This window comes from Sphaerodactylus townsendi, linkage group LG11 (genome assembly GCF_021028975.2).
Source record: "Sphaerodactylus townsendi isolate TG3544 linkage group LG11, MPM_Stown_v2.3, whole genome shotgun sequence".
In the NCBI taxonomy this organism is placed as follows: Eukaryota; Metazoa; Chordata; class Lepidosauria; order Squamata; family Sphaerodactylidae; genus Sphaerodactylus; species Sphaerodactylus townsendi.
In genome coordinates, this window is record NC_059435.1 from 67,376,055 (window position 1) to 67,394,126 (window position 18,072).

General features: G+C 43.0%; 1 protein-coding gene across 1 annotated transcript in view; it reads left to right on the top strand.

Annotated features, from left to right (window-relative positions):
* The window catches only part of PTPRN2 (protein tyrosine phosphatase receptor type N2), a 714,418-nt gene extending 697,481 nt beyond the window's left edge, over positions 1–16,937 (top strand). The window contains exons 22-23 of the mRNA XM_048510498.1: positions 5,586–5,659; positions 9,395–16,937. Coding sequence (XP_048366455.1) covers positions 5,586–5,659; positions 9,395–9,466 — 146 coding nt within the window. The 3' untranslated portion in view covers positions 9,467–16,937. The remainder of the gene's footprint in view (positions 1–5,585; positions 5,660–9,394) is intronic.
* Positions 16,938–18,072: the final 1,135 nt, after the last annotated feature.

Here is an 18,072-nt window from a genome sequence, read left to right on the forward strand (position 1 = left end):
GCAGATATGTGGGATTTAATTTTAAAGAGATTAAGTAAGACCCAGTGAGGCATAGTAGTTAAAGAGTCAGTCTGGTATCTTGGAGAGCCAAGTTCGAATCCCCACTCTGCCCTGGAAACTAACTGGGTAACCTTGAGCAAGGTACACATTCTCAGAATAAACTACCTCACAGGGTAGTTGTGAGGAAATGAGAACTCTGTAAGCTGCTTTGAGTCCCCATTGAAGAGAAAGACAAGGATATAAATAAACTGAACAATAAACAGCTAGATCCAGCTCTGGAAAGATCTTGTATTTCATTGGACACATTCTCTAAGGAAATTAAATCGAGTTTTCTGAAATTCTAGTTTTGTTGGTGTTAGGAAATTATAAGAGTTGCCTAATTATCCAAGGATTTGAGGCTATGAATTGATTAGATGCAGGCTATACCACTGGCAAGAAGAAAAAGGCGGTGTTAGAAACTTTAGAAAAGAATGAATTGTTGTCAGTAAGCTACTTGAGATAGTAACTGATTTGAGAAGCAGACATATAAAGGATCTGGACGCCCTCTCATCGTACAAAGGAGTGCTGAAATATGGGGAAAATTAATAAAGGCAGAAGAAAGGAACAATGTGCTCTCAGTCAAAGATAGTTAAGCAGAAGGTTGGAAAGGAGGGAAGTTGGAGCTTTTGTAACGTTGGGCTTCTAATCCATCAAGTTTCAAGGAAACATTAAGTAGATCTCAAGGTAGTTCAAGACCCAGAAAAGATGATGTGTGTTTTGTGGCATTTTTAATTGCAGGGTGAATTTTCACATGTTATGGTTCCTTTTTAAACAAGCATTTGCCTAGAAATTCTGCATTTAGTATTCTGCATAGCTTTCCGCTGTAAGATCTACTTTTCCTTTAGACCAGGGGTAGGGAACCTGCGGCTCTCCAGATGTTCAGGAACTACAATTCCCATCAGCCCCTACCAGCATGGCCAATTGGCCATGCTGACAGAGGCTGATGGGAATTGTAGTTCCTGAACATCTGGAGAGCCGCAGGTTCCCTACCCCTGCTTTAGACCCATACCCTTCATGGCTGGTGAAGGCCTGATTTTTATGAATGTTATGTTGTAAGCCACCCTGAGATGCAAATTCTCAGGAATTTTGGGATTTTTTTTATCTGGGGGCTAAGGGTGAGGAAGGGAGGGGGTTCAGAGAAAAGGACAGTGTTCAAATGTGATGATACACAGATCACAGCTTAGGACATCTGGGTACCTTTGTAATACAGCTAGTAATTTATAGAACCAACCTATGCTAGGTTGCTATGCTATGCAAGAAGCTAAACTCCACACCATTCACATACTGCATACTGGAAAAATCCACTCCTTTTATATTTTAAAATAGCGATTGCTCCTCTCTAACGCATGTGTTTAATTAATGTACAGTGACTGGTCAGTTATTCATGCTGACAAGTATTAAAGACCATAATTCATTTAAATCTGTGGCTTCGGGGGTTGAGAAAATGACTTTGGACTGCTGCCCACCCCTCAGCATCCGTGAACAAGTTGCTAGCTAAAAATAGGCCGTAAGCTTTTTATTTATTAAAAGTATTTATATCCTCAGGATCTTCTCGACCGCTCGCAAGATGTAGCAGATAAAATCTAAAGAATTTTAAAAAAATAAAGCACCAAAAGACAAAATCAAAACAGACAAGCGAACTGGCAAACTGACATGAGCAGAAAGACGAGCTTAAATGCCTGGCAAATGCTGAAAGAAAGGGAGTTCCATAGACAAGGTGCCACAATACTTTGTTGTGTTGATTTATTTAGGAAATATATACGCTGCCTCTCCAGAGAGCTGTTCCAGAGTGTGTCATATGGTTTCCAAAATGTCTTCATAGGCAGCCCACGGAGGACACATTGTTTTCATAGAATCATAGAGTTGGAAGAGACCCCAAGGGCCATCAAGTCCAACCCCCTGCAATGCAGGAACACATAATCAAAGCATTCCTGACATATGGCCATTGAGCCTCTCTTTTAAAATCCTCCAAAGAGACTTCGCCACACTCCAAAGTAGTGCATTCCACTGTCGAACAGCTCTGTCAGGAAGTTTTTCCTGATGTTTAGATGGAATCTCTTTTCCTTCACCTTGACTCATTACTCCTGGTCCTGGTCTCTGGAGCAGCAGAAAACAAGCTTGCTCCCTCACCAATATGACATCCCTTCAAATATCTAAAACATGGTTATGTCACCTTTTAACCTCTTCGCCAAACTCAATAGCCTGGAAAACCCACCACCACAAGTCTGTAAAATTGTTTGCAAGTATCATAATGAACCGCATAAGCTTGAAGGAGTATGATGCTGGTGGAGAGCAAAATATTTTGCCACATGGAATAGACACAAAAATGTACACTAACTTGTGGTGGGTCAAATTCATTATAAATTTTCCTTTACATCAGCCGATTTGGTCAGCATGGTGGTTGCTCGCTGGCTGTATAGGCACCGTTTTGGCTTACTTGTGTAAATCCAGGGTGAAATGTTATCAGTTTGGACTTCGTCACATAGATGGATAAGGCTAGCCAGAAACCTTTGTATAATTTTCCACCTTAACAAAAACAAAACAAAAACCCCACAGCAGCAGCAGCACTCTGTGGTTGAGAGAGAGCTTGTTTGCTTGATAACACTTTGGATTTTTCCTGCAGCTGCCTGAAATGCAGATTAAGCAACAGCCTAAGGGTAACATGGGAAAATCTGACTCTATGCTGGGAATTAATTGAAATCTAGGTCTTCCGAGTCCAGGGCCACATCTGCCAGGTCTATGAAGCTGCGTTTGAAAATTACTTTGTAAGCGAAATACGCACCTTTTAACATAACCTGAATAGTAAGCAACTCACTGGGCCTTTTTTTTTATTTTACTGCCACTCATTTCGGCATGAATCCTGATCCTTTTGTGGAAACAAAAATCAGTATAAAGGGCTACGATGGTGCTCTTACAGCAGTGGGGTAGCCTCTTCTCTGCCACCAGCCTCCAGCAAGTCTCAGGCAGATGTTTCAAGCTTTAAATGCTAGGGAACAGATGGCAGAACCCGTTGCTCACACGGTCACCACTGAGCTGGAATTGGGGTGATGCGAAGAACTTGTGAACAGTCCTACCTCTGTGGCACAAGCCTTGGAAAGAACTTCCAGAGGAGCCTTCCCATGTTGCTGTAATGTCTAAGGCACAGGTGTCAAACTCGCGGCCCTCAAGATGTTATGGACTACAGTTCCCATCATCCCCTGCCAACATGATGCTGGCAGCGGATGATGGGAACTGTAGTCCATAATACCTGGAGGGCCACAAGTTTGACACCTATGGTCTAAGGAGTGTTAACGTCACATTTTTCTTGCATAGAGGAAGAAGAAGAGTTTGAATTTATGTTCCCCCTTTATCTTCTGTAAGGAGACTCAAAGGGGCTGACAATCTCCCTTCCCCGCCCCCCCACAACAAACACCCTGTGAGGTGGGTGGGGCCGAGAGAGCTATGAAGGACTGTGACTAGCCCAAGGTCACACAGCTGGCATGTGTTCACAAACTAATCTGGTTCACCAGATAAGCCTCCACAACTCAAGTGGCAGAGAGGGGAATCAACCGCAGTTCTCCAGATTAGAGCACACCTGCTCTTAACTACTGCACCACGCTGGCTCTCATACTCAGAATCCTTTCTGTCTTCAAGGTCTATATTCCTTACATCCTTATAAAGATTTCTGAGGTGATGCTTGCGTAAAGTTCAGGGCAGAATGCGTCACATTATTCCGCTATCCTTAAAACAGCTGAGACTGTTACTTGGCAACTTACCCAGCACCACCCAAAGTCATGCCTGTGTCGGCACCTGAACCTGAATCTCTGCATTCCTGCTCCAACACTATCCGCCACTTCAGTTCTGCAGTTATTAGCTCATGTCACACATCAAGTGGCTAAAGATGATGTTGGACTTCACTTGGAGCTTTCACTGTTTTGTCCCGAAGGTACCATACGGTTGCCTGGTGCACAACGCTGGCATCCCTCCTACTGGCCAGCTCTGTTGATTCTCCTGGGCTCTGGCCAGCAGCCGTGCCAGCTGTTTGGTGTCATCCTTGCAAGGCTCACTGCTACACGGGGAGGAGAAGAAATTTCAGGAGAACTTGCTTGTGAAGCTGCTTTCCCCTTCACAGGAAAATAAAATTCAGTCAATAGTGATACCTATTCTAAATATTTTCTGTTAGTTTTCACCAGCTCCTTCTAAACAATGGCTAGTGTGATTGTCTGAATACAAGCCGTTTCAATAATTATGGGTTAGTTGTATGTTGTGTGTAGTCAAGCTCCTTCCACATTATGATTCCCCTGTGACTGAATGACCTCCCAAATGTCCTTGCCCTGGTCTTGCAAGCTGAAGGCCGTGGCTTCCTTTATTGAGTCAGTCTGCCTCATGTTCACTCTGCCTTCTGTTTTTCCTAGCGCTATTGTCTCTTCTAGTGAGTCTTCTCATGGTGTGACCAATATACAGTACAGTCACTTTAGCTTCTAGGGAGAACTCAAGCTTGATTTGATCTAGAACCCACTCGTTTATCTTTTTCGTGGGTCATGGTATCCATAAGTGGTTAGTTGGGGTCTCTTAAACCATCAACCAAAACTGGATTTATTAACCAAAGTTGGTCTTAACTATGATCTTGTCCTCTGCCTGTCCAAAGACAATCTGGCTTCATCTCGGTGTAAACCTGTCATGTTTTCTGCTAGTCTACAGAGAGATGGCAATAAAGCCAGGATTTATTGAGAGAAGTCTGAATGTGAGTGACTCTGAGCTGAATCTTGCCTTCACAGGTGACTCCCAGTTAAAATAAGCCACAGGTTTTGCATCATGTCTGAACCCCAAGCCAAAGACTGGATTCACACAACCTTTTCCCTCCACATGACTAAATAAATTGAGGTGGTACTCTCAAAGTTAAATGATAAATTGAGTGCAGATAGGAAATTGCAGCACCCAAATAATGCACATAAATTGTCTTTCTGAATCTACTCCAGATAAATTGTTTTTTGTTTTAATGATCTGAAACTTCCTTGATATAGTATCATTTGAGTATCTGGTAAACATTTTCAGTGTTCCAGAAAACACCAGGTTATTTTTAAAAAACTGAACCAATAACCCTTTTTTAAAACCCTGGCGATGACTACTGAAGAATCATCCTAGTGTATTTATAGGCACATACCCAGTGAAATTTGTAAGCAATCAACACAATCACGCATCAGGTAATAGAATAATGAAGAATTACAAAAATGGATTCTTAATTTGCAATGAAGATATTGGAGGTTTCTTTGTAACTATAGAGCCATTTCTTTAAACATTCTCTCTGATTCTCGAAACGTAACTCAACGCTCTACCCTTGGCGTTTCTCTTCTTCTCCCATCCTCCCCATCTCCAAATGCCAATTTTGGAGCAGCCTGCCAAATCTGCTGAGAGATGACTGTATAATTTTCAATTGGGCTGTTAGCCCAAAGGGAATCCAATAGTCGGAGATTGACAGATGCAGCACACATTATCATTGCTTTGAACGCAAACCAATTGGCAGGGGTTTTTTAAAGAAAAAAATTGTGTGTGTGTGTTTTTTCCAGGTGCTAAAGAGATTGATATTGCTGCTACCCTGGAGCACTTGAGAGACCAGAGACCCGGCATGGTCCAGACAAAGGTATTGCAGTTTGATCCACACAATGTTTAAATAATATAAACTCTTCTTTTATTCCTTTTGGGAAGCTTGAAGAGACATAATTTAACACAGGGTACTTTGTTCGGCACATGCTGTTTCCCCCTGTAGAATCTCTTAATGTCAGGATGGATTATCAAGTATAAAACACAGCAATCCACAGATGACAAAATGAAATTCATGCTTTCAACCTTCAAAAAAAATAAGATTATTTCTTGCAAACACAAGCAAGTTCACTGGGTATATATTGGGGGAGGGTATGTTTGGTAAGATGCTGAAATCCTAGGGTCATAAGTAGGGCACAGTAGATTATTTATTAATTCATTGTTTATTAATACAGCACTTACATTGGGAGTATTCCTTTTTGTCTCTTGCGCTGGGGGATACAGCCACATAGTGGAATAGATCTGCACGATTGATCTGTCTAGATGGAATAGATCTGTCTAGAGAAATGCCCAAACATACACGGGTATTTTTTCATGAATATTTAGAGTCCATTTCACCATTTGTTTTTTAGCCTTGCCAAGTTTGCATTGTGAACATTTTATAAATCTTAGATTAAAATGAGAATGCTTATTTCTCAAAGGTTGTCAGGCATTGTAAATGTTTGCTACAGATATTCATTTGGAAGTTAATGTCACTATAAGATTGTTATCCAGTCACAAACAGCCATCGTATCAATATATGTTTCAAGGTTCAAAATTTCTTGTGATCAATCTTATGAAAGTTTTGGTGGACTTGGTAAACTGGTACTTGGTAAGTGGCACTTCGCCCAAATTCATAAGCGATTAACAGCCCAATCCAGAGCTGATATGTAAGTGGGGACAGCACCACTGGCGCCACCGCACCCACTCCAAGAGGCTGGGCACCGGCATAAATACCCCTCTGCTGGCGTTACTGCCCCAGGGAGGGCACTTACACTGGCGTAAACCCACACCGCATCCAGAGAGGGATTCCCCCACCCCTGGTCCTACTGCTACAATCATAGACACGTATACAAAAACCCTCTGTTAAGCTAAACTATTTACTTTTCCTTCACTAATATTATTAACTAATATTATTAACTTTTCCTTCACTAATAAAGGTGCCCAATTACCTAAGACAGCAAAACATTCCACTAGGAGCAGCAGTGGCGTAGGAGGTTAAGAGCTCGTGTATCTAATCTGGAGGAACCGGGTTTGATTCTCAGCTCTGCCGCCTGAGCTGTGGAGGCTTATCTGGGGAATTCAGATTAGCCTGTACACTCCCACACACGCCAGCTGGGTGACCTTGGGCTAGTCACAGCTTCTCGGATCTCTCTCAGCCCCACCTACCTCACAGGGTGTTTGTTGTGAGGGGGGAAGGGCAAGGAGATTGTCAGCCCCTTTGAGTCTCCTGCAGGAGAGAAAGGGGGGATATAAATCCAAACTCTTCTTCTCTTCTTCTTCACTATACAACTGTATATAACACAAGTAAGAATCAAAAATCCCTTAGTAACAGTCCTTGCTGCAATAATAGGGAACTTGGGTATTACTCCTTCTCTGGAACCCGAAGTATTCAGAGGAAAGGCGTTGTAGGGGGGACTTAGATGGAAACAACTCTGTACAGGGCTACATTGTGTGCATCTTGGATGAGTTAGCCACAGAACCAACAGTTGCTGTCAAATTCCAAATGCTTTTAAGTTGGATGCTGATAACGAGGATCATGCAAATCAAGTGTTCGTCATAGTGCTGAGATACAATTTGGATTTTCTAGCACATGGTTCAGGGTCAGGTCTGGACTGTTGCTGTATTTGGAAGTGCTTTATCGGTGCTATTGCCAGGACGGTATCCTCTGATAAAGCGATGCAAAGTTTAGCTGTTCTTGCTTGTCCACCCTCGACTTCTCCCTCCCTTGTTAAAACTGCCCAGACTAATTTAATTGTGCCAAGGGCATTGCAAACTTTGAATATCTGGCTACGTGCCAACAGTGTGCAGCCTCCAGAGATTTCTGCACATGTGCTAGGTTTAAACAAGCCACATTTTCTCCCAAATGAATACAAATAAGGGATTGAGCCTCTTGGAGTAATTTAAAACAATGGATTTAAAATCAGGTTAGAAATGCCAATTAGTGTGTCTCTAAAGGCAAAATAAACAGCCGTGACATTGAATTTCCAGCAGACAGCAGCCCATGGTTATGTCGTCCACTGGATGATTGGGTCATTCAAAAAAAATGTTTTTGTAATTTGCAAGAATTTATAGGGCACAAGTCAACCAAACAAGCATTTTTAGGTCCCGTGGATTTCAGTGGGACAGCTGAGCACAATTGAACGATCTTGTTGATTTAGGTGACTCATGTATAGACTACAAAATGCTAATTAAATCATTGCTACTTCTCCTGTGCCACAGCAACATTATTAAACAGTGTCTAGAAAGACGTGTTCTTTCAAAGTTCTGGTAAGCCACAGAAAATGGTTTGATAGTACACCTTTAACCAAAAATGTACACTCTCTGCGGTTAGATAAAAGTGGTTCTCGGGTTTGCAGAAAAGAAGATGATGCCTGCGCTTGCTGGAGCAAAACATCAAAAAATGCTAATATTACCTTCAACCCTCATCATTTGCTAACATTATCAAAAACAAATCAAGCAGCGGCAGCCCATCCTCCCAGATATGAAAGCAGCAACTGAAGGGAGTTCTCCCCCTCTAAATCGTGTCCATGTCAGGTGCCTAAGGGAGACGCAAGGAGGCCAAACACATCTCTTGAGGGACACTTTGCACAGCACCGAAGCAGCTGGGGTAAAGCTGGACTCCTTGTGAACATCAACTCTGCGTACAACAAAAAATGGTACCCACAGAGTGACCACACCGTAGAGATTTAAAAGCTGTCTGAGTACACCCCTGATGTGTCTTGTACACCTCTGAGATCTAGCAGTTGTCAGCCATTCTCAACCAGGGTTCCGTGGTACCCTGGGGTGCCGTGCACATGTCCCAGGGGTACCGCAGCAACACTACCGGTCCCCCTCATTTTTGTGGTGTCCCATCGGCACCAACAAGGTCATGGAGCTGGCCCAGGGGGCAGGGCCTGCCGCAAGGTCAGCAGCCACTTTCCCCCCATCCCAGTGCTTCCCTTCACCCTGGGAGGGGAAGTGGGGGGATGGCAGGGGTACCGTGAGATATGAAGAGTGAGGTCAAGGGTACCCTGCCCTCGAAAAGGTTGGGAAACACTGAGTTAAGTGAATCATCCATTTAAATAAAGGCACACTTCTGCAAAGCGGGTTCTCAGTTTGCATCACTGGGAGGTAAATAGAATGCATCTAAAAACATTCAAGTCACAAAGATAACTTCTAGGTATCTCATATTAGTTAACGATACTGCTGAATTGTTGGACCAGAGAGGATGCAGCTCACATGATCTGTAACTGGATGAAAGAAGCCCCGCAAAACTGCTCATAGCTTCTTCGGTGGCACAGGATAAAAAAGTAACCTTATATGTGCATTAATTTTTTGGAATGTGGAAATTAAGTCTCAGACCAGTTTCCTTGCACATACTTGATTACTACTCACCAGCAGTAGTAAACGGACCTTTCATCTTATTTGCTGTTAATGATTCCTCCAAGCTTCATACGTTGTTTTGTCCATTTGTGTCACAGCCCTTTCCTCTTAGCCTCTTGTTCTGCAATTAGCTCCAGATGTTTTTGCTAAATACTTCTCCAGGATTCCTGGAAATACTCTCTAGCGTTTATTATGGCTGTTCTGTCCACAGGAACAGTTTGAGTTTGCGTTGACAGCCGTGGCTGAAGAAGTGAACGCGATCCTCAAGGCACTTCCGCAGTGAGCCACTCATCGTCCTTGGAGGTTCTGAGAGAGAGATCTCCGTTTTGTTATCTTCGGTCCCTGTGAATGTTGTTGGAAACCACAACCTGACCTTTACTGTGTGTCTTCTATTGTAACCACGTATTGATAGGGTCTTTGCAAACTTCTATTGCCAGTTAAAGTTCAACAGTTAACGTGTATTTTGTTCTGGTCTTACGATATTCAAAAATAATAATGCATTGAGGCCTTGGTTTAAGAACAACCCCTCTGGTTCCTTTGGCAGCCTTGAAACCCTACATTTCACATGTCAGAAGCACACATACCCTTTGTTCTTAGGAAATATGCAGTGTTGTGGGTAAACAATACATTCAGTGCAACTTCAGCAACATAGTTTTGTTTTGTAACTTTTCAGGGTTGAATAAAAGGAGCAAGGGGTGTAATTTTTTTAAAAAATAAAGCCTTGGGATCATTCTTGCAAAGGCCAGGCAAGTCCGCCGAACAATGCCACGCGTGTTAGTAAACACAGGTCCACCGTCTCTTTTAAGAGCCCGTGCTGCTTCATGCAGCGCCTTGGCAAGTGCAGGCTTTTCTTAACTGTTGTTTACTTTTAAACTTTGTGCAACTAATAGAAGCAAATCTGGGTCTATCTCACAACTTGGAGGGAAAGTCCATCACATTAGAAGGGGCCCAAGGTTCCAAAGAGCACAGCAAACTTTTATTGTGTATCACTGCCATAATGGGGGGTGGGGGGTGCTGAATAACGGAACTTCTCGATGGGAGTTGAAAGCCCCCGTTGGCAGCTAGTTCATTGTTGATCTTTTTTCATAGTTTTGAGGAGAAAATGCATTTATTTGTGTGTGTTTATCTCTTGAGACTCATTTATCAAAATATATCCCATTTTTAAAGACCAGAAAAGTGATTTTTTTTTTAAATGGCTTTCGGGCATATCTGAATAAAACGCTTAGCACAGGTCTTCAAAAGATGAAGTTGTTTGGCAGTTTTCAATTTGCAGAATAATTCAAAGCTATTGCGCCTTGCTTTGGAATTCCATTATGAGTAGCCATATTAATGTGAATGGTACTACATGCCAGCGAGTGCTTTCAAAATTGCTGCTTGTGACTAATAATTCCCTTTGAAACACAGAGAAGGAATGATGTCCGGATGTATCCCTTTGCACACCAGAGGAAGTTGCCTTCATCATTTATTGATTCAAGACTGAGATTTGCTTGAGAGTTGAATCGAAGGGGGAAAAAGATCATTTGAATCACGGGGCAGTGTGTTTATGGGAGCTGTTTTGTTTTGCTTCAGGATCAGTTCTGAGATCTTGCACTTTCTAAATGTCTTTTTTTTAATTAAGATTTTTTTTAATCCGTAATTTAGTTTGATTTAGTTAGAACAGGAAGATCAGAGTTTCTGGCAGAATGAAAAAAGGCTGTAATTCTTGAGCACAATCCACCCAACTAAGCTGCAACATTCACCAATAATGTCGAAGGGGTTCTCTGCATGGGGATTTCCAAACCAGCTGCCACTTCTGGTCTCCGCCCCCCATGCAGGCCCCCTGAGATGAGAGTGTTCGCAGAATCGGACCCATTCTCTTCATTGCTTTAATGTAATTGTGAATACAAGAGATATTTTATAGGAATTAAAAGGACTCTTTCCCCAAAAGCTCTCAATGTGTTAACTTCACTGTGTAGACTTCTGCTCCCTGTTCTTGGCACGTGTTAAGTGCTTGGCTTGCACATTTCATCACCAGAGTGGTATCATGAAGCTGTTCAAGCCGTCCCTTCTCTTCCCATTCCATTTGCTTGCTGTACATTTCACCACATGTTTGTTCTGTGGCATCAGCATTTCAGAGCCACTTTAGTAATAAGTAAAACAAAGTAATGGGATATGAATAAGAAAATGGCCTCTTCATTAGGTAATTTAAGCTTAACAGGTTTCCTTTTATTACTTTTAGCAGCCACAGAACAGGAGTTTGGGGAAGGCAGAATCGGTTGAAACACTTATCTGCCAGCATTTGGAATGAGATTTACTGGAGATAAACGATGCGCAGTGGGGTTTTGCAAACTCATGTAGCAGCATCCAAATCGCAGTGTACATTCTAAAGAGGCAGGTGTGGCTTGTGGCTTTTCATTAGGAAATGGAATGCTGTCAAGACATGTTGTTGGTCCCTCATTAAGTAGCTCCCGTAACTTTAGGGCATAATGAGGATTCATGTTTTTGGGGAGCTGGTAAAGTGAGATCTTAATAGCCCCCTTCTCATGGAGGGTAGGTCTGTCAGTGCCTACTAGCCTTGGTGGTGACTAAAGGGAACCTCCACATTCAGAGGCAGTCAGCCTTTGAATCCAAGTGCCAGGAGGCAACATGAGGGAAGGCCTGACCTCTAAGCCCTATTGTTGGACGCTGTGCGAGACAGGATGCTGGACTAGATGGACCACTGGTCTGATCCAACAGGACTCTTCTTGTGTTCTATTCAGCCCAACTGAAATGGGATCAGATGAGCTATTCAGTTTGCAAGCCTGACTTCCCATGGTGAAAGTGAATTGTTTTGGGAGGAGTGTGTGATGCAACGCTATTATTCCTCCCTGCCCCCCAATTGTGCTCAATTGTTTGAATTACTTTGACCCACCTGGCTCCATTAAAATAAGCCAGTAAGGCCGAAAGAGAATGGAGTTCATCAAGGCAAGGAAGAAGTAGTTTTCCTCAACCAGTTGCTCAAGTTTATTTTTTAATGTAAATACATTAACTTGGATTCTCCTCTCACATCTAATTTGGCCCTTTAAAAACTCAGATCTGTGCATTCTGTTGTAATTAGCCCCTCTATTATCTTTCTTGGCCCAAACAGGCCAGTGTTCTATCTGCAACAAGCTACATGCTGAAAATACTTTATAACTATTTACAGAACATTCTAAAAAGAAAAAAAAAGTCCCTGGCGATGTAAACTTTGTCAGTTAATCAGCAAGTGATGCTTGGTACAGAAATTAGTAATTGGCCACACTCTCGGCATATTCCTCCTGTAAAACCGGTACAGCAACTGTGCCAATTTTAGCTTTAGTCGCCTGTAAAATTATCTTGTTATGCCTAACTTTAAACTTAAAGGGCTGGGATCTCATTCTCTGTGGCACTAATTGGATAGATTTCTTTTCCTGTGGATATCAGCTGACATAATCTCAACTAAATAATATATGGGTTTTTTTTTTTTCTTCAAGATAGAATGTTAGTTTCATAACATGGCCTAGCAGGGCATAAAGGACGTAGCCGAGGATCTGCAGTGGAGGGTCATCCTTCTTGAACCATTATTTATATTCCCACATTCAAAATGACCACACAGACAGAACTTTACAAGTGAAATCCGGCATACTCAATACCTTTTGTGTGTCAAAATATTGTTTGAGATTGTCCCTGGTATAATTCATTCTGTTAAAGATTAACCCTCCATCACAGCCATCCTAAATAATTTCATCTTTCTAACCTCATTGCCTTTAATGGGATTAGAAGGGCATACCTCTGCTGAGAGTGGCATCGTAAGCCTGCAGTTTTGTGTGCCCATTCAGTATATTGTTAGTGCAGTTGTAAGCTGGGTGACTCTTGAACACCTGTGGACTAAGAAGGGCATAACAGTTTATTATTATTACTGCTAGTATAGCATCTCCAAGAACATTTTACAAATACCAAACATTCTCTTAGTCTTTTTGTTCCTGTAACGTTCACTCTTCTTCCTCACTGTCTCCCTTTGCGGCTTACTAAAACCATAGGTGCAAAGTTATCATGCTATGAAACTGGGACGTATTTCAGAGTAAATATGCAGAGAGTCAGACCAGGTAACCCTTAAGAGAGCATTTCTTCAGTTTCTTTTGAAGCCGTTTCATTGTTCATTGTTGGTAACGTTTGCAATTCATCTTTATTTTATATTTTCTAGTGTAAACCAACCCAGAAGCTTTGACCCAGAGGCACAGGGTGAGCTGAAGTGAGATGCTTGCAGATGGCTTCAAATGTCCATCAGCACTGGCAGCACTGAGCTCCCCTTAGGGGAATGGTGGCGGTCTCAGCCAACCCCTACAGTGGCCTTCTCCATCTTGTTTGGTGTCTCAACACCAACCACTGTTCAGTATTGCTTGGGAACAGTGTGCATTGCCCAAGTGCACCCAATGTGGTCAGCCAATTTGGGCACATGTGTAGGGGGCTCTGTGTAGATGTCATCTACTGAATCCAGGTGAAATTATTTCAGTAAGGACCAGTCCGCTATACTGTTGAAGTAACTGACTCTTGAGGTCGGTATCTCAAGGTCATTCTTGCTCAGCTGTAGTGCTGAAAGCGTGGCTGTTCATTGCTCAGAAGCGTGGTGGGATTGCTAAGTGTGCCATTCTGAGGCAGGGTAGAAACACTGGATGTACTTAAAGTAGTTATTTATTTCACTGCTTTTTTGCATCTGATATTGCTCCAACATTATTCAGATTCTAACTGGGCCCAAAATAGTCTACCAAGTGGCTGAAACCAGTAAGGCAGTTCTAATTAGATCATTGTCCTCATCTTTGTTAAAGATCTGTCATTCAATAGAAAAATACTGATTTGCTGGCACCTTGCCAGTTAAAAATTTATTGGACATTGGAGTCCAAAGTATATGACAAATATTCAGATTAAAATTTACCTAGACTTCAAACTGGTGGCCAGAGTTTACTTTTCATAACTCCTTGATCGGAGGGGGAAAGGAGCTATGCTTTAAACAGTTTGGGCTTGCAGTCACTGAGGGCATTTCTTAATTGGCTGCAATGTCATCCAAATACAAGGATATTTTAGTTTTTCTGTGCTGGCAAATTGCCAGCTTTTGCCGTATTTCAACTTCCCATGCAATTAGTTAAATGGAAAGTACAAGGTGCAGTGGGAGGGTTTCCCCCCTATTTCCTTCAATAAGTACAAATGAGAGAAGCGAAGAAAAGTTGTTCAGGGCAAGAGCAAAGAGCCATCTATTCCAGTGTCCTGTTTCTGCCGTTGGCCAACCCAGCGCCTCTGGGAAGCCCACCAGCGAACTGTGAGCGCCTGCCTTCTCCCAAGGCATTTGGATATTGCCCGTCCCCGAAGCAATAATCTTTTGGTCTCTTTCATAGATGATAATTGTGTTAATCTTGCATTATCTTTTTAACTATCTTATTTTTTAAAAAACCTAGCGAATTTCATTATAACAGATGGTAAGATTTTATAATCTCTATTTAGCAACCAATTTTTATATTTGCCAACTATTTCAGTGTATATCAACACTATTATCTTGATTCCAACAACCTGTCATCTTATTACAAACCAGGTAATTATGGCAAAGATCAGTCAAACCTGATAGCCTGAGCCGCCACAGTGTGGTAGCAGCTCACGGGCAACGGGAGGCAGTCTATCTCTGTAACAAACAATGGAGTTAGAACCCTAGACCATAGGTGTCAAACTCACGGTCCTCCAGATGTTATGGACTCCAGTTCCCATCATCCCCTGCCAGCATGATGCTGGCAGGGGATGATGGAAACTGGAGTCCATAAAATCTGGAGGGCCGTGAGTTTAACATCTGTGCCCTAGACCATCCCAACGCACTCTGCCCTGAGGCTGTTGCCGCACCCGTGTTCTCTACTATACTCGGCAAAGGTTTTGGGAGGCTAACCTCAACTGAAGCCAGGAGATTCTGAGGTTTCGTTCCCCCCAAACCATATCTTCATGGACTCTGCATTTCTGGGATGCCAGGGATTGTGTGTGTGTGTGTGTGAAAGCCAAAACCATTTCACTTCAGCAAAGCCACGGGGTGTTTCCCAGGCAAGCAATATTTGGAGGGCCAACTGCAGAGAACAGGCCAACATAAGCTTCCCTAAGTCACCCAACCCCACAAGCACTTCTGTCATAGAAAAACAGCTCCTACCCAGCTGCGCAAGAAGGCCACTTGGGTTATTCTGCATCCCATAAGCAGGTATGCTGTTGCAGCCATTCCAACCACCACCTCCCCCAGACCTTCAGGCCTTGGGAGGCAAGGTGGGGGGAGAAGCAGAAAGGATTATCTCCCTGCCTCCCTTCCCTGTTTCTCAAGCCACACGGGGGTAGGGGGAATAGCCCAATCCTCCATGTGGGGCTCAGCTAGGATCGGGGTGCCTTCCCTGTTTCCAACACTGCACAGGGCTTGGAAAACAAGGGGGAGACAGTCTCCTCCTCTCCCCCACCCCCCATCTAGAGCCCATTTTATTTCATTTTAAAATGGACTCCACTGCTAATATTTTAATATTTCATTTTGGTGATTCCTTTGCTCGAGGCTGGTCCAGCTGCCATTGCTTAAGTTGTGGACTTCCCATACTGAATAAATCAAGAGGAGTCGCCTTTGAGACTGAGATTTTCTCAAAAAAAAAACACCCTTTGAGATTTTCTAAACCTGTTTCATGAAGTCCAAACAGGGGCTTCTTAGAACTGTGAATTGCCATAACCTAGAGATTCTATTCAGGGCCGTTTGCTGGTTGTTTGCTCAGAACGGTTTTTCATCCCAAGGCAGTCAACAAGAAATGAGTGAAGCCGACCCCCGGCAGCTATTGAAACTCTAGGGGGAAATTCTGATTGTGCATCTCTCCTAAACTGCATGCATAATACCAGCCCAACACGTCTCACTAAGGAACGACAGCAATATTACCTGCAATTTGAGGTTTTGTGCTTTATTAATCAAGTAGAACATTAATATAAAACAAACCTACTTCATAATTACTGAAATAGACCTTAATTATTAAAAAGGAACAAAACCTGTTTATTGAAATTGAAAACAAGTATTAGATGAGTTTTGCTACAGAACAATCATTGTGTTTTTAATTTACATTCTCTCCCCCCCAGCCCAGCCCCCCTTTGATTAGTAAATATTCTTTTGGGAGGCAGCTGCGATCATTCACTTTTTCAAAGTGTAGAGTTTCTAGGAGTTTGCTTTGCCTACCCTGTGTGGATTAGACGGTGATGCTTTCCTGCTAAAAAATTCATTTGGCATTTGAAAATCTTTTCATCATGTTAGGCTTCTGGAAAAACTCAATATCCCATGCAGACAATGATAAAACCCAAGATGCTTCACCCTAATTAAAAGTATTGCACATTTTCCTTGGGTTGCTGCTTCTTAAGGAAACACGACACCAGCAGGGTTTTAGCTGTGGGTGGGATCTCCTAAGCGTGGCTGCTGGAGCAGCTGGGTCTAGTCCCGGGTTCCTCCGCAGCCTCCACTGCTATGATGTTAACACAGCCCAGCACCCCCCGCCCCCTTTTGGTGGATCGCACCTCACGGATCGTCTGCATGCTCTTTGTACTGTACCCAATCACATAACTCGTTCAGTTTCTAAAAGGTTTCTCTTGCGCATTTAAAAACGTTAAGATTATTTATATGTATATAATTTCAAAGGTATATTATTATACAAAGTATTTTGTTCTACCTCTGTAAAAAAAAATCTCACGTGTGAATAAAGTTATGCTGTCTGTGGCGTTTAGTGAATACTGCAAAATGATAAGAGTCTGGTGTTTGTCTCTGAAGCCAGGAAGATTCTGAAGGTTCTCACGTTTGAATCTGTGGAATTGCTATGATCCTAGTCCTCGATAGTCTCCGCAAGTCTCTCTGATAAGGTCGCTTCCCCTTTGCTAGCACTGCGGTTCCCTTCGCTGTTCAGGTCTTCCTCCATCTTTTCTGATGATTCTGACTACAGTGTAAAGAACGGCTGCTTGAAGGGTGACAGCCATCATTTTTCTCTGCATGGGCAACCGCAGAAGAAATTTTGTGGGACAACGCCAGGAGCAGCAAGTGGAAGTGACAGGTGATGACCACATAGGTGAATTGCCTGCTAACTGTAACCAAAGAGCACATTGAAGGAATCGCACTGCAGCTATCCAGAGGCATATCTAGGGAAAATGTAGCCCGGTGCAAAATCTGAGTTTTCCACACACCCTGCCACCCTCCCCAAACAACTTTTTTTGCACCAGGTCTTGAAGTCAGTGTATAGTCCCAGGGAGAAGGAGGTGGGGTGTGGGAGGCAATTTTCTGCCCCCCAAGTGACTAAATGGTCACAGCCAGGGTACATTTGACCCCATATGTCCCCCTGGGTAGAACGCTCTGCACCTATTCCCCCGTCCCTACCACTGTGCAGCAATTCCCCTGCTTCATACAGGAGACAGGTAACTGTGTTTGAGTCCTTCTGTACATTAAAAAGGCCACCCATCAGGAAAATGCATTAGGTGAAGATTCTTTTCCTTTAGCATGCTCATTTTCACTTTGCAGGCAGTTTCCTATCATTGTGCACATACCAGCAAGAGCTTCCCATGCCTTTCTAAGAACGTAAGACAAGCCTGCTGGAACAGACCAGAGTCCATCTAGTCCAGCACTCTGCTACTCGCAGTGGCCCACCAGGTGCCTTTGGGAGCTCACATGCAGGAGGTGAAAGCAATGGCCTTCTGCTGCTGCTGCTGCTCCTGAGCACCTGGTCTGCTAAGGCATTTGCAATCTCAGATCAAGGAGGATCAAGATTGGTAGCCATAGATCAACTTATCCTCCATATATCTGTCCAAGCCCCTTTTAAAGCTATCCAGGTTAGTGGCCATCGCCACCTCCTGTGGCAGCATATTCCAAACACCAATCACACGTTGCGTGAA